Source organism: Phoca vitulina, unplaced genomic scaffold, assembly GCF_004348235.1.
Source record: "Phoca vitulina isolate PV1807 unplaced genomic scaffold, GSC_HSeal_1.0 scaffold1, whole genome shotgun sequence".
NCBI classification, from domain to species: Eukaryota; Metazoa; Chordata; class Mammalia; order Carnivora; family Phocidae; genus Phoca; species Phoca vitulina.
The window spans coordinates 90,393,527-90,415,185 of record NW_022589704.1 but is presented as its reverse complement, the minus strand read 5'-3'; the positions used below and the strand labels follow the sequence as shown (position 1 = coordinate 90,415,185).

The 21,659-nt window shown below is 36.5% G+C and overlaps 1 protein-coding gene across 1 annotated transcript in view; it reads left to right on the top strand.

Annotated features, from left to right (window-relative positions):
* THSD7B (thrombospondin type 1 domain containing 7B) overlaps window positions 1-21,659 on the top strand; it is an 870,666-nt gene that overhangs the window by 676,119 nt on the left and 172,888 nt on the right. Inside the window, exon 15 of the mRNA XM_032411208.1 lies at window positions 5,229-5,407. Within this exon, the coding sequence (XP_032267099.1) occupies window positions 5,229-5,407 (179 nt within the window). The remainder of the gene's footprint in view (window positions 1-5,228; window positions 5,408-21,659) is intronic.

Sequence of the window (21,659 nt, the reverse complement as noted above, 5' to 3'; positions counted from 1 at the left end):
GGTGCAATTATAAATGGGATTATTAATTTCTCTTTCTACTGTTAATGTATAGAAACACAACAAATTCCTGTATATTTCATACCCTACAACTTTACTGAATTCATTTATTCTAAGAGTTTGTTTAGGGTTTTATATGTCTTGTATCATGTCATCTGCGAATAGTGAAGGTTTCATCTTTTCTTAGCACATTCCCTGTTAGAGTACCTTTCATTATGTCCAAAGCTTTGGGACCATTACATTTTTATTTTCATTTGTCTCAGGTTTTAAACTTCTCCTTCAGTTTGATTTCTCCATTGACTCACTGGTTGTTTAGTAGCATTTTATTTAGCTTCCATGTGTTTGTATTTTTTTCCAGTCCTTTTCTTATAATTGATTTCTAGTTTCATACCATTGGGGTTGGAAAATAAAGATGCTTGATAAGATTTCAATGTTCCTAAATTTATTGGGACCTGCTTTGTGACCTCACACATCTATCCTGGAGAATGTTCCATGGACCCTTGAAAAGAATGTGTATTGTGTTGTTTTGGGGTGGAATTTTCTGTGTATATCTTTTTTTTTTTTTTTAAGATTTTATTTATTTATGAGAGAGACAGTGAGAGAGGGAACACAAGCAGGGGGAGTGGGAGAGGGAGAAGCAGGCTTCCCGCAGAGCAGGGAGCCCGATGCAGGGCTCGATCCCAGGACCCTGGGATCATGACCTGAGCTGAAGGCAGACGCTTAACGACTGAGCCACCCAGGTGCCCCTTTTCTGTGTATATCTTAAGTCCATCTGGTCTAATGTGTCATTCAAAGCCATTGCTTCTTTATTGATTTTTCTACTTGGATTATCTATCCATTGATATAAGTGGGGTGTTAAAGTCCCTTACTATTATTGTATTATTGTCAGTATCTCCTTTTATGTCTTCAAATATTTGCTTTATGTATTTGGGTGCTCAAATGTTGGATGCATAGATAGGTACAATCATTATTACTGGATTGATCCCTTTATCATTATTTCGTGCCCTTGTTGTCCTTTGATACAGTTTTGTTTTAAAGTCTACTTTGTCTTGGGGCACCTGGGTGGCTCAGTCGGTTAACCGGCTGCCTTTGGCTCAGGTCACGATTCTGGGGTCCTGGGACCGAGCCCCACGTCCGGCTCCCTGCTCAGTGGAGAACCTGCTTCTCCCTCTCCCTCTGCCTGCCACTGTGTCTACTTGTGCTCTCTATCTCTCTGTCAAATAAATAAAAATTTTTAAAAAGTCTATTTTGTCTAATATAAGTACTGCTATGTCAGCTTTTTTTTTCCCACTTCAGTTTGCATGGAATATCTTTTTCTATCCTTTCTCTTTTAGTTTGTATGTGTCTTTAGGTCTATAGTGAGTCTCTTATGGGTAGCATATAGTTGGGGCTTGGTTTTCATCCATTCAGTTAACTTACATTTTTTAATTACATCATTTAGCTCATTTACTTTGAAAGTAATTATTGATAGTTATGTATTATGTATTATTATTGATAGTTATGTATCTTATTGTTTTCTGGTTGTTTATGTACTTCTCTGTTCTTCTTTGATGACTTTATAGTCTTATGCTTGGCTTTTTTCCTCTGTTTTTTTTATGTATCCATTATAGGTTTTTGGTTTGTGGTTATCATGACATTCATATATAACATCCTAAATGTATAGCAACTATAACATATTAAGTGGGTGGTCACTTAAGCTTCAAGACATTCTAAAAGAACATTTTTACTCTCCCCTCCACAGTTCATGTATATGTTGTCATATTTTACATCTTTTTATTTTGAGTCCCCTTTTCTTTTTTTTTTTTTTTTTCTCTTTATGGCCTTTTGTTTTCTACTTAAAGAAGTTCCTTTAGCATTTCTTTTCAGGTAAGTTTAGTGGTGATGAACTCTTTTTTTTTTTTTTTTTTTAATTCTTATTTGGGTTTAAATAACACACAATATTAAATTAGTTTTAGGTGTACAACATAGTGATTCAGCATCTCTGTATGTTTGTTTTTATTTTTTAATTTTTTATTATGTTAATCACCATACATTACATCATTAGTTTTTGATGTAGTGTTCCATGATTCATTGTTTGTGCATAACACCCAGTGCTCCATGCAGGATGTGCCGTTTTGACTTGTGTTTGGAAAACACTTTATCTCTCTAATTCTGAATGATGATCTGGTTGGATAGAATATTCTTAGTTACAGGTTTTGTTTTGTTTGTCTGTTTCTTTTCCTTTTAGTGCTTTGACTATATCATGCCACTCATTTTTGGCCTGCCAAGTTTCTGTTAAAGCTATCAGCTGATTTTTTTTTTTTTTTATGGGGATTCCCTTGTGCATAACAGTTGCTTCTCTCTTGCTGCTTTTAAAATTCTCTTTATCTTTAATCTTTGCCACTTTCATTATTGTGTGTCATGGTGTGGACCTCCTTGGGTTCATCTTTTGTGCTTCCTGAACCTGGACATCTCTTCTTCCCTAGGTTAGGAAAATTTTTACCTACTACTTCTTCAAATAAGTTTTCTGCCCTTTTATTCTTTTTTCTCCTTCTGGGATCCCATATAATACATATGTTTGTTTACATGATGTTGTCCAAAAGATCCCTTAATCTATTCTCAGTTTTTTTTCCTTCTGTCTTTTTGCTATTCAGTTTGGTCACTTTCCGTTGCCCAGTCTTCCAGATCACTGATTCATTCTTTTGCATCCTCTAATTTTCTATTGATTCCCTTTAGAGTATGTTTCATATCAGTTATTGTATTCTTCAACTCTGATTATTATTTTTTATGTTTTTTATTTCTTTGAAGTTCTGCTTGAGTTCTTCCACTTCTCTCTCGTCTGGTGAGCATCTTAATGACCATTACTTTCAATTCTTTATCAAGCATATTGCATATTTCCATATCACTTAGTTCATTTCCTGAGGTTTTGCCTTGTTTTTCTATTTGGAACATACTTTCTGTCTCCCCATTTTGCTTGACTTTGTTTTTGTTTGTATGAATTCAGCAGAACAGCTACTTTACCTAAACTAGAGGTATGTTTGATGACTTTGGCTGGCTGGAGCTGTGGCTGTTGTGGGCTGGAGGTCCAGGGAGTCTCCAGGCTGGGACCATCCTAGCAGGACAGCTGAACTGAAGTGGATGCAAGCTTGGGTGTCCCAGGGCACTCTGCACAGGGGGCACCCTGGTGGGATGACTGGAGCCTATGTGGGCAGGGGCTGTGTGTCCCAGGGTATTCCATACCAAGGCATCCTGGCACAGTGGCTGGAGCTGAGGTGGAAGTGGGCCAGGTGTTCCCAAAGCACTCCATGTAGGGGTCGCCCTGCCAAGTTGTGTGGAGCCTAAGTGGTGCAGGCCTGGAGTGTTTTGGGGTGCTTTGTACCTATGCCACCTTGGTAAGATGACTGGAGCTACAGTGAGTGATGACCAGGCGTGTCCCAGTATGGGCTGCCCTGGGGCCTCCTTGATGAGACAGCTAGTGTTGGTTAGGGGCAAGAGGCTCACTGAGGCAGTAGGCCAGCTATGATGCCTGGATCCTATTATTGTCCACACAATCAAGATGGAAGGAGAACATAAACTGTGGCACTCGCCAGGCCGTCCAACTTGGAAAGAGTTCCAGCAGCCCTCCCACTGTTTGGCAGAGATCTAGGGCTGGATCCTTTATATTCTAGTTGCTCTTTTAAACTGTGGCTTTTTTCTGTGCCCCCAGGGCATCTGGGGCTGGTGTAGACTAGGAGCCCAGGAGTTGCTGAGGTGGCAGGCTGGCTAGGATGCCTGGACCCTGCTCCTGTCTACAGGATGGAGGATGCTAGCAAGCCTCTCCAACCTGGAGAGAGTTCTAGCAGCTCTCTATTTGGCGGGGTTCTAAGGCTGTTTTCTTTTAATTCTAGTTGCTTTTTTAAACCATGTTTGTTCGTTTGTTTGTTTCTGTGCCCTAGATAGACAAACCTGCCCATGGTCCCTCAGTACTATCTTTTCCCACTGTAGGTCACAGCATTGGGCGTGGGCGTTTCTTCAGTTACTGTGTCACATCTGTCTTGGCATTCTCTACATGGTCTCTCTCTTGTGCAGAAGTTGTTCAATCACCTCACAGTTCTTTGGGAGGAATTGCTATATAACTAGGTGTAGATTTGGTGTGTCCACAGAGGTGAGTTCAGGGTCTTTTTATGCCACCATATTGGGCCAAACTCTCAATCTCCTTTTTGATCATCTCAAAATCAACTAATTTGACGTATTATTATATTGGCAAATTCCCTTCCTTTTTGCTGTATACCCCATAACCTAATCATGGGAGTGGAATCCTATTATATTCAAAGGTCCTGCCCAAACTCAAAGGGTTGAAATTATACAGGCATGGACACCAGGGTACAGGGATCTAATATGTTGCATTTAGTTAAAATGAATGATACAAGAGAATTAGCATTTTTTTTTTTTAAGGAAATTGATGGCTTCAGTTTTAGATATGTTGAATTTGGAGATAATTGGGCATTCAATTAATTAGAGTGGATCAGTAGGTCTTAGAGAAGTCAGTAGTAAGATTAGAATTGGAAATACGTATTTAGTAATGATCAGTGGAGGTGATAGTTAAATAATGAGATCATCCAGAGAAAGACTGTAGCAAGAAGTGGGCTGGGACAGGAGTAAGTCCAGGTAACTAGAACATCTACCTGTGTATTTCCACTCATGTCTCTTGATTCCAGTCTAATCTCATCATGCAACTTTTCACTGTTCCTGTAGTTGGTAAATAATATCCTGCTTTTCCTAATTTGTGGTCCACTCTCTGTCCTCCTCCCACTTCTAAGCCACACTACCTGGAAGTGAAAATCAGGAGCTCTCTTAGTGAAAGCCTTGCAGATCACAGATACTAAAAAAGATGTACTCTCTTATGCACCCTGATCCCAGATGGTGAGTTGTGGGAATTATAGAACACAAGGCTGTGAAGGAAGATGGTGCCATCATTGGCCCTGAAACACTTTATTTCTTCCTAACAGAAGACAAGACTAACTGCACTTTTCTTTGCTCTTCCCTCCCAGAATTGGCTATAAAGTGTTAGATGGCACAAATTTGGAATGCAGATGTGACTATATTACCTACCTCTTAAAACCTTTGTCTGTTTATTTGAATAGAAAATCACTGAAGCCATTACAGTGATATTACTGAACAATCTGAGCTGTGACTGTTTACTTTCTGTAAACAAGTAAATTTGATCAGTTCATTTTGACTAGATTTTCCTCCCTTAAATCTTTTTCTTTCAGGTTATATTCAAGAAGAATGTGTCATCCCATGCCCATTTGATTGCAAGTTAAGTGATTGGTCTAGTTGGGGGTCTTGCAGTTCGTCTTGTGGAATTGGAGTGCGAATTCGGTCCAAATGGCTAAAAGAAAAACCTTACAATGGAGGTCGCCCATGTCCCAGACTGGATCTCAAGAATCAGGTAAAGTACATGAAGCAACAACAACAACAAAAAGCTAAAAAATTACTCACTTGATTATTTCTTGCGGAAATTGAAGTCATTGTCTTTTCACAAGTAGCTCATAAAAACTTATCACAAATTCAAAAGAGGGTTAAGAGGACATAAAGTAATATAACAGAAATAGAAGCCTTGCCCACTCCTAGGTAATGCAGAGACCAACTTGGTGTTGCTAGCAGTAATAATGTTTATGAGAAATAATCCAATTGATTTTATATGGTCTTGAAGTGTAACTTGATTATTCATATTATAAAAGTGATTTGTTTGTATATATATTTAAATATAAGTACTAAAAAATACATGAATACTAATGTTGGGAGAATGTCAAGTACTTTATGGCAATAAGTATAGTTAGTGGTTTCATCCATGTACTCCAGAAATGGGGTACTCTTTTCCTTCACCAAACTCTTCATCTATTTTTTTTCTTCTCAACATCACCAAAGTTTCCAGTTTTTTCATGTCTTTTCTGAGCTATTTCTCTGTTTTCCCAAAGTCAAAGCTATTTGCATAAATGGAACCCTGAAGGATATCCTTCCATATAGATGTCTAATAAAACCATCCTAGGCAAAATTGATTAGAGTATGTTAGTTGGCTTTACCCATATAACAGTCTAAGACTTAGTTAAGAATTTTAATAAAGACCTCAGATTTCTCCCATGATTGCATAGTGGTTATCAGATTAGGACTGATATGTATTTTTTTATTCAATTGAATAGGTAGAGCACACGTGATAGTTGAAAATTCCTTATTCTTAAAGTTGTGAAGGGTGTCTTATATGTGTATATAGTTCCTTTGTGATCCTGCAGCTATTTTAACAGAATAGCTACACAGGCTTCTATTACTGATTCTATTAATTTCCGCTTTATGATCCCCCTTTTGATTAGACTTTCCATACAGATTGTTTAATGGAAGGAAAATCCATATGTCTATTGTTAATTAATTTGAATAGCATACAGACATACAAGTAGAAATCATGTGTCAATTAAGGCCAATATCTCTAGCTATTTTTTTTTCCTAAATTTTGCTAAAGGACCCATAACTCACTGAAAAGTGAAAAATTACCATTCTACCAAAAAATAGTTATGTTCTAAGTATGGCAGAGTATTTTACTTTTGTTTTTTAAGGTTATGTGGTAAAATAGTGACCATAGTTTCTTCTCTCAAAGCTAATGCAAACCTGTAGGGAAAGGCAAGGCAGAAGGTCATAAAATCAACATAGAGGTTGCAAAAACAAACCCCCAAAATTCCACAAGTGCGATAGTTTGGTGAAGGGAAGATTAGGATATGATTAATAAAAACAGGAGGGAAACAATCAGAGCAGAGATGGTCTAAGGAAATAAACCTTACCTTAGTACAATGAAAGGTATAAGACAGGTTTATCATTACAAGGAAAATTTTCAAGTGAATTCTATGTATGAGGACTATGTGACCCTCCCTAGGGGATTTTCCAGGCATTTAAAATGAAAAATAACTACTAAGCATTTGTAAACAATGCATGGTAATTCTTATTCTTTCTCAAAACCTTCAGTGAAAGCTAAACCTTAATAACACTTATGTTAAACACCAATTTTTAATATGCTAATTTTATGAACTAGGAAATTACCAAGGGATTAAAGGGACTTCACTGGAGTGCAGACTTGAAGATTCTGTTTTCAGTATGCAAAGGCAAATGTGTAGAAGTGTGTCCATCAATTTTGAGAGTATGAATAAGATAAAGATACTTGTCAACCTGTTGTGACTTAAAAGAAACTTTTTCAAAATGCCTGATTGACATACAAAACTGGTAACCTTAAGAAGTAGTACAAGCTGAAAAAAATTGAGCCCAACTTTAAGAATAACTTAGATAAATTCCATAAGTGAAAATTATGTGAGGATGGGGCTGTCTACAAGAGATACTTCTTAACGCTTGAGTTCACGAAGAGACTTTTAGTATTCCAGAGACATTTGTTTGTTAAGCTCCGAAACGAATCCTGGGAATTAATGATGAGAAATCAAATTTGGTGTGGTGTATATTCTTCTATAAAGAGGTTTCAGATGTCTAGCATGTGTGTGGCTTAATTCAACTTGAATTGAAAAACTTCACCCTAATCCATACTTTGTATTTTAACATAAGTTAATTCATAGGTGCATTAAGTAATGAGGCTTCCCTCTCACTTCTAAGTCTGTGAATGGCAAGGGAGAATACCGTTGTAAAAAAAAAAAAAAAAAAAAAACAAACAAACAAAAAAAACCCACTAAATTTAGAAGAAATTCTCCTTAGAGAAATTACTTTTCTGAAGCAAGCACACTTTTACCTGGAAGTAGATTTGTGGAAAGCAATCTTTGCTGACTTCATTATATATTTGCTCTTAAATATAAGAGCATCCCCTGTGTGTGTGTGTGTGTGTGTGTGTATGTATGTGTGCACATTACATAATATATAGAGATCTATTTAAAGTTATCCATATTTTCTTAACTCATCTGAAAATAGATTGGGTTGACAGGAATTTTCATTACTGAGGAAATATTCCCCGGCTTCCATTATTTATGGCAAGTCTTCTTTAGAAAAGATGGTTTTTTGTTTCTCTAAGCTGGAAATATGATCTAGTTAGAGGTACACCCACTGAGGCTTTTTTGTAAAGTTCAGTTTTACTACTGGCCTTAGGTTATTTGTCTCCTTTCCAATTAGTTCTCAGGTTTAGATTTATTTTCCTATTTTTAGGACCAGGTTAATACTCTCTGTTCTATTCACATAAGTAAGAGCTTAGAAAAATATATAACCAAATTTTAGCAGTAAGAGAGGCACATATCTTTAGTATCTGTGCAAGAGGAAAATTCTGTATATGTCAGATTGAGCCAAACATACTGTTCATAAATATATATGTAAACATATATACAACTTGTATATATGTATATATAATACATATGCCTATGTAAATGTCAGCATACCTACATATGCTTACTCATTCTTCTCCTTCATTTCTCTGTAGAACGGGAGGTCTTGTGAAGGCAAGGTCTTTTTACTTTTGTAACTCATTCAGCCCCTCGTGCACTACCTTGTGTATTGTCAAATTATACTTACTAGATGCTTTATTTTAAAAGAAGCCTTCTCTCTGAACGAGTGGGTGGCTAGTTCTGTAGAAAAAATGTTAGAACCCTGGTCTCCTGTGCTATGATGTGTCATTTAAATTCTCAAAAACACTAGCCCTTCTAGAAGAAAGAAATAGGAACCTCCAAACTATTATTGCCCAAAGAGTCTTTCAAGATTCGTCTGAAAACTCCTGAATGTTGGATCCCCATCGAAATCTCAGTGATTAAAAAAAAAAAAATAGAAAGGTTGGCATTATGTACACAAGCTCATAAACTGTTCTGAACCTGTTAGTGGAATCAATTTTTATAATCTCTCATAAAACGCCTCCCTTTTAAACCCAAACCTATCAATGTGATAGCTTTTTCTCTAGAAGTGCCAGAGTGACAGCAATACTTGAATAGCTTTCTGCTAAGTCTATTTGTGATGCTAAATAGTTCCAGCATGCAGTTTCCCCAAAACTCTTATCAAGGCAGAAAACTTCTAAATAGTTGATTGGATTATCAGGTCAGTTGGCTGATGCCCTTGACTCTCCTGTGCATAACAAAATACATAATATATTTTAATTTTTTTACAGTCTATAATATGTTGAGTAGATTATACTTCATATTTTTGCTATTTTTTTCTTTTGAAATTCTCCTTAATAAAGGCTTAAATATAGGGACATGAAAGTTCTGTTGGACTTATAGTTCCCCTTATGAGTTCTTCACATGATTAAAGGCAAGAGTTCCAGGAAATTATATTTTGTTTATAGGTTGCAAATCTGTGTGTTCACAGTGTGTATGGGGAAAAAAAATGATACATTGAGATTCATTACCTATACTTTTTAAAAATGTATGCTGCCTACTTAAATATATTTTTGAGTTTTGATTATGTTTGTCACTGAATGAGAGGATATAAATTAAAAATGTGTGTTTTTTAGAAACAATTGCTATTTTAAAGGTGTGTCTTCTCCCCAAAGAGAAGTGGTCTAAATTTGGAAATGAGTATAATGCATTTTATTTTTCATAGTAAGGTAATAAGGTTTTAAAGAATACTTTCTTTCCAAAGATACATAGAAATATTTTAGCATGAATATTTCTTTCTTAGAAGAGGCTTGTGGATGAAAACATGTTTCTATAGAGAAAGAGCTTATGCTCATTTTAATACTACTTCATTAATTAATAGAATGTTATGATGTGGAAACTGTCAGTCTATCTGAATGTCTGTTTACCTAGAAAAATATGGCTACACTTAAGCTTTAATTTGACTTAACCAGTTTTGGTTTCTTGCTTCTTTTTGACCAGCCCAACTCCCACTCATTCTAGGCTAGTCCAAATCATTCCTGACAGTGTCCTGCTCACTTTGGACTTAGTACTTTGGCAGGAGACCCAGACTGTAATGGAATAAGAAGTCCTGTTCTTGAGCATTAAAATGGAAGGCAGCCCAAGTTTATCCATGATTAAGTACATTGAGGTGTACCATTCTTGTGTGGGGAGGGGTGTTGGTGTTGCATCTTTGAAAAACTTTAAGTATGAGATATCATGTGCCATAGAATTAAGGGAAGCACCGGGATTCATTCCTCAGGGTTATTTGGGAAGATTTAATAGGGCAGATACTCCTAGAACATTTCACCTCTCCCTAACATAGTAGTAGTTATTCCAAAACCCAGGCACACTGTACCCCATCTCAGGCAGCTTGAAATGGCTCCTAAGGGCTAGTGTTCTTCCATTTTTTTTTTCTTTATGCCTGTCTGCCAACCCAAACTGCTCTCAAGTTGGACATCTCACTAATTGAGCTGAGTAGGGCTCAAAGGAGATGCAATTTTTCTTTTCTGTTCTTGCCCTGTCACCATCTCCAAGAAAAATTGTTTTTCTTAAGAGATTTCTCTCCCCCCACATTTGTGTCTACACATAAACTATTCTTGATCATTCCAAAGTAATACCCCTCAGGCTTGTTAATATCTTTTGAAACTGCTCATTTTTCTTGAGAGCTGCCAGAATCACTCATGAAAGCAATTTTCTTATACCTGTTGTCCACTCTGTATTGAATTTTACTGTGTTTTGATAGTGGGTATGGCGACTCTGCAAATAGTCAAAATTACTTTTGTTATTCAAGATGTTCTTATGTACCTCTAGAATGTTCTTTATTAGACTGGCTTGGTAAATGTTCCTAATGCTATTGTCAGGGAGCAAGAATTCATGTCCTCTTCAAGGGTCCTTCTAGCTGGACTAAGAATGGAATTGACTTGAGGCAGATTAACAGGAGAAAATCAAATTTAGTAGTACATGTATGGGGAATCCACACAGACATGGAAATTCCAAGGACAGACAATATGAGGTATACATGTCATTCTGAACTAAGGAGAAAGAGGGTAGGAGTCTGGGACTTCAAGAGAAAGGAATGCAATTCACAGGGTGATAAGAGCAGATGTTTGGTAATTAGATGTTTGTCCTGTCCATTTGGTAATTAGATGGGTCACTTGGATAAAATTTATCTCTGAGAGTAATCCTTATTCTGGGAAAGACCTCCAATTTAGATTCTTCTGTGTGGTTAAGGGAGGTGCAGAAGTTTCTCTTGAGCTCATAGGGTCTCGATTGCATTCAGCTTATAGTAATTTTCATGCCAAAGTGGCCCATCGTGGGGCAGCCTGCCCTTAGCCCCTATACTGTCCCTAGGCAGGAATTCCAGGATTGGATGGGAACAGCTATAAAGTTATGAAGCAGGCAAATTTTGTCTTTGTAACTCTTTCCCTGAGTTTCCATACCTCATATTATCCCTGGCCCCTTAACTCCTAAAATATTACATTGGATGACATTAGCTTCAACAGGAAATCACATCATCTGTGTTTCCAATTTTCTAAAATGGTCTTCTTAACCAAGAACTTAAAGTAGAAGTTCTCAAGTATTTTTGTAGAAAAATAGTGGCAGAACCTTCTTTTCATATTTTTTTTCTGTCACTTAAGCTTTAAATACAGAGTAGAGACTTCCCTCTTTTTCCAGGTGTTGAAAGAATATGGTTTTGACTTTAACCACAAGATTTGGTTATATTAAACATACCTTTTAGAAAATGAAATTGAAATGATGGGAGTATAGCACCTTCTTAGAAAGAAAAAAAAAAAGGGACGCCTGGGTGGCTCAGTCGTTAAGCATCTGCCTTCGGCTCAGGTCATGATCCCAGGGTCCTGGGATCGAGTCCCACATCGGGCTCCTTGCTCAGTGAGGAGCCTGCTTCTCCCTGTCCCTCTGCTGCTCCCCCTGCTTGTGCTCGCTCTCTCTCTGACAAATAAATAAAAATCTTTAAAAAAAAAATAAAAAAAAAAAACTTGATGAATATATACTTGAAAGTAATTTTTATCCTGACTCTTAAGTCATGTAGAAAAAATAAATCATGATTCAACAAATGCTTTTCTGTAGGGATCTATCATAGGATCCAGTCAGGATCTAGGTAACTTGCTTTCTGGTAATAATATTGGGATAAAGCTTGAAAGATCTAAAGGGTATAAACTGTAACTCGTAGGTAAATCCTGAAGATCTAATGCACAGCATAGTGATTTTAATCAACAATACTCTACTATAAGCTTCAAAGTCACTAAGAGACTAGATCTTAATTGTTCTCACCACAAAAAGGAAATAAGTATGTGACACAGGAGATTAGTAAATTAATGCTGTCTCTAATCTCTCCTCCCCTCTGCTCCATTCCTCACACAGCAGCCTCTGTGAACTTTCTAGATCACAGATCTGGTTATACATAAAACCTTTCATAGGTCTCTTGTTACCTTTGGGATAAAGTGCAAACTATGTAATATAGTTTATAAGACATTTAATGATCTTGCCTGAAATACACGTCTCTGAGCTCAGAGTCCTTTTCAAATCAGCAAGGCCCTCAGGCCAGGGAAGTATGAGTCACGAAGAAGAAGCCACTTAAATGTTTCTGTCTCCTCAACAGCCCTTATACAGGCTTCTTTCTTTCTTTTTCTTTCTTTCTTTTTCTTTCTTTCTCTTTCTCTGTCTTTCTCTTTCTCTTTCTTTCTCTTTCTCTTTCTTTCTCTTTTTCTCTTTCTCTTTCTCTTTCTCTTTATCTCTCTCTTTCTCTTTCTCTTTCTCTCTTTCTTTCAACAGGCTTTCTCATAGAGAGTGAGAATCTCACATTTTAAATCAAGTGATTGTCTAACATGCTGTCTTTTAACAAAATTGACTTTCAACTTATGAGTCACCAAACACTCTATAATGACGTTAGATATTTGGATTTACTCTATTGCCTTTTTCTCTGGAAGCTACTCATCAAATTCCCTCCACATTGGATTAAAGTCCTGCTCCACTGCTATTTCAATATAGACTGCCCAAGTCCATTTGGAGTTGTAGCTATCTTCCCTGAAGAGAAATCTTTCTCTTAGATGGCAAGGTAAGGGACACTGTGCTTATTACCTGTGCCAAAACATGAAAGTACAGATCCAATTGCAAAGTCTGCCTCTGAAGAATATTCTCTAATAGCAGAAGGGTTGTCCAAAGCCATCTTCCACCGTAATAGACAACAATCTTGTCACCCTTGGAACTGAAGGTAAATTGATTTGAGTAGCAATATTAGGAAAGAAGTTTGAGTTGAGTCGACTCTCCAGTGCACAGTATGTCAAACGGAGGCCAGCAGGTTCCGTGTGTCATAAACCAGAATGGTAATAACACAGACTGAAAATTGCTATTGCTTTGGTCTGTTTTGGAGCAAGGAAACACAACTGTATTTAAGTCACTGCAGATTCAAATTTTACATTTTACATTCATTTAAAAAAAACATTTGATATGTGCATTGGGGTTTTATATTTTTTAATCTTTGCTCAAATTCACTTTCTAAAGGTGTCTTACCTGAATACCTATTTACCCACACTTCTCCCATTTACCCTTCCTTGGTTCTCCTTTTCCTACTATATGATTTCCTCACTTATCGTTGATTTTAATTTTTGGCTGCCTCTTCATGCTACCCCTAAAACAGATATACTGCCTGGTTCTGGATGAGCACCTTGAAAAGTGTTTTTGATTAGGTTCTCCCAGAAACAGACCTCAGATAGGATTCAAAAACAAGAATTATTTCTCAAGTGCAGGGAGCACCATTAGAAAAGAAAAGTGTTTCAGGGAAGGGAAGAAACCAGTAAGAGGTATGTTATTAAGCCAGAAACCATGGCAGCTACCAAAGCTGAAGCATGTTGGGAACTTTAGGAGACTTGCAAAACCCATGCCCAAGTTTTTTTTTTTTTTTTTTTTTTTTTCCTCACACTTGAAGGGCCAGGAAGTTGGGATGTTCACGGGGAAAGTGCAGCAAGAAATACCAGTGACACGGGTGTATACTACATATTCATTATTCTCTAGGAAAACAAGTAAGGGGTACTCTGACCTCATTCTGCAACACTCTCTTCTTACAATCTCCCTGTACTACTAAAAGGGGAAATCACCTTTACCACCAGGAAGTGACCTCTTCTGGGAGATGATTTAAATGAACATATGGCTTCCAGCAACTGCCTTTTCCTTAGGCATGAGGGGACTTATCTCCTGGCTGTGCAAATACCCCTAAATATGTAGAAAAATATAAGATACTGCATGGACCCATGGTTTGGAGTGGTACGATATGGTAGTTAATATGTTTTACTTTGCAGTATTCATATATTATGGGTATATCTCCATACCATATAACTAGGTACATCAGGAGGAGACCTAGAGAAATATAACAAGTAAAATTACATAAGTTTGTGATGTTGACAGGGACTTCTTAGCAACAGTAATTTTTTAATGAGCCCTGGTAGATTTTAGAAAGAAAAGAGGTAAAAATAAAATGGAATTTAAGGTAATTGTAAATGTTTTGAAAGGCAACTTTAATTCTGCGCACCTGTGCCATCATTCATTCATTCATTCAGCAAACACTGAGAATAAATGCTGTGCCAGGAGGAGACCTTATTTACACTCATTTCAACTCTACTGCTCAATTTTCACTGGGAACCTGCATTCCTGGAAGCTCAAGTGAATGGTTGGAATTATAGATAATGCTCTAGATGCTTATGGTATCAGAACTGCTCTACCTTTAAAAATGCATGAAGGAATTTGGACTCAATCAGCAAAATTATCCATTCCTTCTCTGTATTAAGATGATTTGCAGCTAACATAAACCTCAACCCAAATTGGCTGAAAAAATAAGGAAATACATTACCTCATGTAATAAATCTAGTGGTGATGCAGGCTCTAGGACTGGTTGGTTCTGTGGCTCAGTATTGTTATCAAGAACATAGTTGCTCTCAGTCTCTTGGCTTTGTCATCTTTGATGTTGATTTCATCCTCAGGATTTTAGGAGTACTGACATAAGCAGTTTTAGGCATATTCTCTTCATGCAGCAATAACCAGAAGAATAAGAGAATGTCTCTCTTTGAGGATCTTAGGAACAACAGAATTTTCCCAGAGTCTCCCTCACTCCCCTAAAAGACTACCTCATGCTTCATTGGCTGAAGTTGGATTTTGTGTCCATTCCTAAGCCATCTCTGGAAGGAGTCATGGGATGAACTTGATTAGCTCAGTCAAGGACTTTCCAACCTTTTATTTTTTTAAATTTCATGGCACATAAAGGAATCAGTAATATTCATCTGGCAAATTGGAATATGTGTTTAAAGCTGTCTATAGCAGGAGTGAATGGTCTGAGATCCTAGACTCAATGTCACAGGCACATCTGAAAGCCACTTACAAGACATGTGTGTGGTGTGGCAGGGCGGGGCTTAAATGTGCATGTGAATCATGTGACATAACTTGCTAAAATGCAGACTCTGAGTAGACCTTAGGGTAAGGGGATAGAGACTGTGATTTTAACAAGCTGCCAGATTGTGGCAAAGCTCTGGGTCTGCAGATTACACCTTGAGATGCTAATGTATAGCCTTTGAGGAGCTCTTTTCTAGACTGGAGAATCACCTGTGGTGAAATGTATTTTGAGGAGTGCACTAAAATGCCTACTGTATGCTCTTAATTTTACTCTTTTTGACATTTAATTTGATAAGGCATAAATAGTTTTAAGTAACATTTTGAGCCTTATATTAAGATGGAAAAAAATTTTTTAATCAAGGATCTGAAAGTCTCTTGTGTGAAGAAGGATGACCTAATATTTTCCCTATGAGGATATGAATTGCCTGATTTGCCTTGACTCTTCCATGACACTTTTTCTTTTTTGGCAAGAGCATCATTCCATTTTGCAAGTTATTTGGCATCACCAACCTTCCAGTGCCTCAGCCCATCTGAAAAATAAGCAGACTTCAAATCAGATAAGCAGTATACCCATATACCATTTTTTTGAAAACTGAATTGCTAATTTTATATTTGTCCACTTTTAAAAAATGGTGATTTTTCTACATATAGTGACTAAAGCTATGTCTATATGAAGCTGAACAAATGACAAGTTCAGTAAAGACCAGGGAAAATCATTTATGAAAATGGAACATTTGATGATGTGATGTGAGGCCTATCTGGATTCTCTTTGCTCTCACCCCAGAGTTGTAAGCATTAGAATTGAAGTCCTCTATATCTAGGAAACCAAACCAGAAAAACAATTGAGTAAAATAGCGAATAATTCTGGGGAAACAATTGGTCAAGTTGGCTATTTAACACAAAATAGGGATAGCAAAGATCTAAGAGAAAAACTGAATTGAAACAGCTTTGGAATGTAAAAATGAAATATGAACATCTTGAACTCAGTATATGATCCTCTTTGCATGAATTATTGCCTGTCATTTGCAATGCACATTACTCAAAACTGAAAAATCTGTTCTGGCTTATTACTTAATTAAAAGTAAGTTATGAGCATTTTCAATCTTTATATAATTTATATCATTTGCAAGTCATGAATTTCGCATAATTCTGTTGGCCTTAATCATCAAAAAAAAAAAAAAAGTATTGCTATGCTTAAATACAATTGCTATGCATCTTTTTCACTCTCTAGCAGATGTTACAAAAGAAACTATCACAGCTGGTGAAAATTGATATTCAGAAGTATAAAACATGGCAGTGAAAAGATTTTCTGTACTGAATGCCCTTAATTCTTAAAAACTTTAGACTTTCTTCACGGTAAGGCCAGTGATTTCATTGTCGGGTTGGCAGTGGGCAGATGATAACGTTCTGCTCTATTTTACTTTATGATGAACCAAAGAGGACTGGTTGTTTCTCTAATGAGTTTGGGAGAGATGCTTCGATGCTGACACATTAGCTGCACCCCTTGAACGGCTATGATGAGGAAGTGAAAAGTAGTTTTAACAACTTGCTAAAATTATCACCAGTAGAGTGAATGAAGCACTAAAATATATATACCAGATGTTTGAAATGGTTAGATTTGGGAGAAAACCTACAATTAATTTACATTTTAGTGCTAAGAACAAATTTTAATTTATTCTGATTAACTACTTTATAGCCCATCTAGAATACCATTTGAAGGAGTTATGGAAAAGCTATAAAAGAAGTTATAATCAAGAGATGACACTTTATTGGCATAGAAGAAGAAGAGTTTCATTCCTGATGCCCATATTGCTCAAAAGGGTTCAACTTGCACTTGCCCAAAACCTGTTATTGAATTACAGGCTTGGAATCAATGTGGGAAGCAAATTAACTCACTTAATTACAATTTGTGCCAAGATTTAATCCCTCCACAGATCAGGTAAATTGTTCTAATCTACATGCACATACTTTATACTTCCACAATCAAGTCACCGTGCAGAAGTGTAAGCAGATTTCTTGATAGAATTATTATAAACAGGACTGGCTAAATGGAAACTGACAGTTGAGTTCCAAAGCTTTCCCATAGATGAGAAAATCTTTGAAAGTATAAATGCTATTGCAATAACACAGTCAACAATACATGCCTGGCTTTGTATTTGGTATTCTGTAAGTAGCAGCTGTTATTATTAGCATTGTTATTAATTGTGATATTGGGGAGGATTTCAGGAGAAGGTTTTTGGAAACCTCACCATATTACAAACTTTCTTCAAGTCCAGATACTATAATCTGGTGGTCCATTGGAAAGTTATCGACTGCTGAGTTCATTATTTGGACTGATCAATGTTTGCTACCAGGTATTTTTTTGATTAGTTGTCAAGATTTTTTTTTTTTTTTTTTTGGCCAACACTGGCTTGCATATTTAATTATTTTTTTATTATGTTAGAAATAGGAATTTCTGCATTAAAATTTGGATTCCTAATATCTCTGTAAAAATCAGAATATCTGGCAAATTTCAAGTGAATCTGAAAATGCCTGTCCTCTTTAGACAGACTCTATCAGTTTGATGGTTTCTTTTCCTGTCCCCTAGTCCTGCCCTGCACCTAGGCCAGGCATCAATAGCCAGGCCCATCCCTTAACAGTTGTAGCCTGGCAGGAGCAAACAGTTACCCACATTTCATGTTTTGATAATTAGGTTATAAATCAGGGCAACAAACTGTTATATAAAATATGTTGTATCTGAGGGAGGGGGAGAAAAGGGTACAAAAAATATGTTGTATTCTTCTCCCTTAACAGATAGACCTTCATAACAACGCAGAAGGCTAAGTTTACATTTGGGATTCTCAAAAGTTTGGGATGGATGTGGTACTATAAGGAAACTCAGTCTTCAGCCCGTGCTTTGTCCTTGTGCTCTTCCAGCCCCTACTCTGTCCCACTATTTGTACAGGCTCTGTCCACTGCAGCCCGACACCCCATGGCCACTCTTCAGGCCTAGTGGTACTTACATGCAGGGAGAGGGGCAGTCCCATCCATCAGGAGAATAAACCTAGGGAAGAGACCCAACTCATGAAAGCAACTCAAACTCATTTGGCAGAGAATTATTTTTTTACTGCTGTATATATTTTTTTAATTTCAATTCCAGTGTAGTTAACATACGATGCTATATTAGTTTCAGGTGTACAGTATAGTGATCCAACAGTCCCATACATTACTCATTGCTCATCACAAGTTCACTCTTTAACCCCCTTCAACTATGTCACCCATCCCCCCCCCACTTCCCCTTGGGTAACCATTTGTTTTCTATAGTTAAGAGTCTGCTTTTTTGATTTGTCTTTTTTTCCCTTTTTTCATTTGCTTTGTTTCTTAAATTTTACATATGAATGAAATCACGTGGTATTTGTCTTTCTCTGACTTATTTTGCTTAGCATTATACCCTATACATCTATCCATGTTATTGTAAATGGCAAGATTTTCCTTTTTGTGGCTGAATAATATTCCCTTGTATATATATATGCCACCTCTTCTTATTCATCTATCAGTGGACATTGGGCTGCTTCCATAATTTGGCTATTATAAGTAATGATGCAGTAAACATAGGGGTGCATATATACTTTTGAATTAGTGTTTTCATATTCTTCTTTGGGACAATACCCAGTAGTGTGATTACTGGATCATAGGGTAGGTCTCTTTTTAGTTTTTTGAGGAACATTTCACAGAGACTTCTGGCGTTCAGGCCTTTGGAATGTGGTCTAACAGATACTAGAAGGAGGCACGGAGCAGACCGCCTAGAGGCACGTTCCCTTCCTTGCCTCTGCAGATTCTTCGCCATAAGGAAGAGGTACAGCTGGAACAGGGCCAGAGAGGGTTTCTCTGCACTCAGGGGAGAAACGAGATAATAGGGTCCATGACTATTTATTATGACACTTATGATACTGCTTTCTTATGGTAGTTTTACAATGAAAACAATATTCTTGGAATTGAGTTTCTATAAAAAACAACATGACTGATGGAAAAATAATGTGGAGAGTTTCAAGAATGTTTTTAGATGGAGATTATTTTATGTATTTATGTCACATGCCCAGAATCTGCAGGTGTTTGAGTTAAAGGTCTTAATTTAGTCATTCTGCTGCCCATTTTGTAGTGCTTTGTTTATGGTACATAGTTGTTGTTCATGAATATTAATTGCTTGTCTTAATGCCAGAGAGAGTGAAATTTGTAGAACACTTATTAAATTATTTCAGTTGAAATAGGAAAGAAATCAGAGTTTCATCTAAAAGGCTTTTGGTTGGGGTACCTGGGTGGCTCAGTTGGTTGAGCCTCTGACTTTGGCTCAGGTTGTGATCTCTGGTCTTGGGATCAAGCCCAGTGATGGGCTCCTCACTCAGGAGGGAGTTTGCTTGTCCCTCTTCCTCACCCCCCACCCTCTCTCAAACAAAATCTTTAGAAAAAAATAAAAGGCTTTTAGGAAATTGCCCTTAAAACCATGATTCTCAAATTGTCTACTTTTAAGTTCCCTTATACTCTTAAAAATTGAGGATACGAAAGAACTTTTGTTTATATCGATTGTATCTATGTTTACTGTTTTCAAAATATAAAGTGAGAAATTAAAAAAGATTTAATTTCTTTAAAATTAAAATTAAATCCATTACATGTTAACATGTTTCACTCTTGTGAAAAATAACTATATATTCCAAAACAAAAAGTTTTAAAAAGTGACATTGTTTGACATTTTGCAATTTTTTTCATCTCTAGCATCATAGAAGACAGCTGAGTTCTCATATCTTTCTGTATTCATTTGTTTGTAATAGGTTATTTTAGTGAAGCATAAGAAATTCCAGCCTTATACAGATACGTAGATAGAAAAAGTATTTTAGTAGACCTTTTTAGATGACTTTGGATAGTCTTTGATATATACCAAAAATTTGACTAATAGTTTTTCAAAGTTCAATTGCAATGTAAAACCTGAAATCATAACAATCCACTTTTCATATTCTGTTACCATTAACCAGTGAACTATCTGACGCTTTGTATAAATCTTTAATCCATGATTTTCTAACATCTGCATTGGTCATTTAGAATATATTTATTGATTGAGTTATGCTGAAATGTTGACGTATTTCACTACTTAATATCAAAAATTCATATTAATAGCACAACTGATCTTATCAGAAAAAAAATTAAGTCTTGAGAAGCTTCCTAAGCTTGTGGTGGCAGATTCAAATTTTCCACAATTTTACTTTTTCCTTGGAAGGTTGATTTTATCGCTGTGAACAGATACTATTATTTTTCTTCACTTCTTCTTCTTTTTTTTTTTAGAATTTATCTGCTTTTTCTTAGAATTTATCTGCTTGCTATTTAAGTCTGTATAACCATAGTTTGTCTGGAAAATGTTCTTTTAAGAACATTTAAGAACATTAAAATGTTCTTTTAATCCTATCCCAGGATCGAAGGAACTAGTTTAGCTTGCAACTCAATTGTGTATAAGTGCCTTTTCTTGAGAGAATCATCTAACTTCAATAAGCAGTAGAAGTGCTTCATACACACTTCAAAATTAGTCATACAGCATATTATAAGGATGTATAGCCAAGTGTGTAGTGGAAAAGACTACACTGACAATAGTACAGTTTTCTGCCATTCTTTGATTCATCTTAGGTACCAGCAGTTTTACCCACATTGCTTTTGCATCATCATTACAAATGTCATAAGAGTTAAATTGAAAGGTCAATGACATCTGTATTATTATTATGAAAATAGTTTTGACCTATAGACCCTCTGAAAGTATCTCAAGGACATGTTAGGTGTCCACAAACCACACTTTGAAAACTACTACCTGGGGCTCCTGGGTGGCTCATTTGGTTAAGCGTCTGCCTTCGGCTCAGGTCATGATCTTGGGGTCCTGGGATAGATCCCTGCGTAGGGCTCCCTGATCAGTGGGGGGGTCTGCTTCTCCCTCTCCTTCTGCCTCTCCCCCTGCTCATTCTCTCTCTTGTGCACTCTCTGTCACTCAAAGAAATAAAATCTTTAAAAAAACAAAAATTACTACCTTAAAAGTAGAAGGATGAGTGTAGAACCTCCTGAAATGAATCAGTATTTCCCTTTTATATTTCCCATTTAGTCATAATAAATCCATTATAGGAGGACTTTAGAGGGTTTTTAAAAAAAAATTTTTAAAGAATGCTACCTAACCCCTTTTGCCAAGACATTACAATTCTAACGATCCTCACTTTCAGAGAGCTACTTTCATTCATGACCAAAATCTTTCCTACTGAAGATTAGAATCACTATGTGAGTACATACTCTTACCCTGCCTTTTTATAATTCTTCTCTGTAAATACTGCTCTTAAGTTGCTCCTCAGTCTTCTGGGTTTTTTTTGGTAATGTTAGGCTTTTCCAAAAATTTACTTTGTGTGCCATTAGTCCGTCAGTCTTTTTCATTGGATTCTGCTT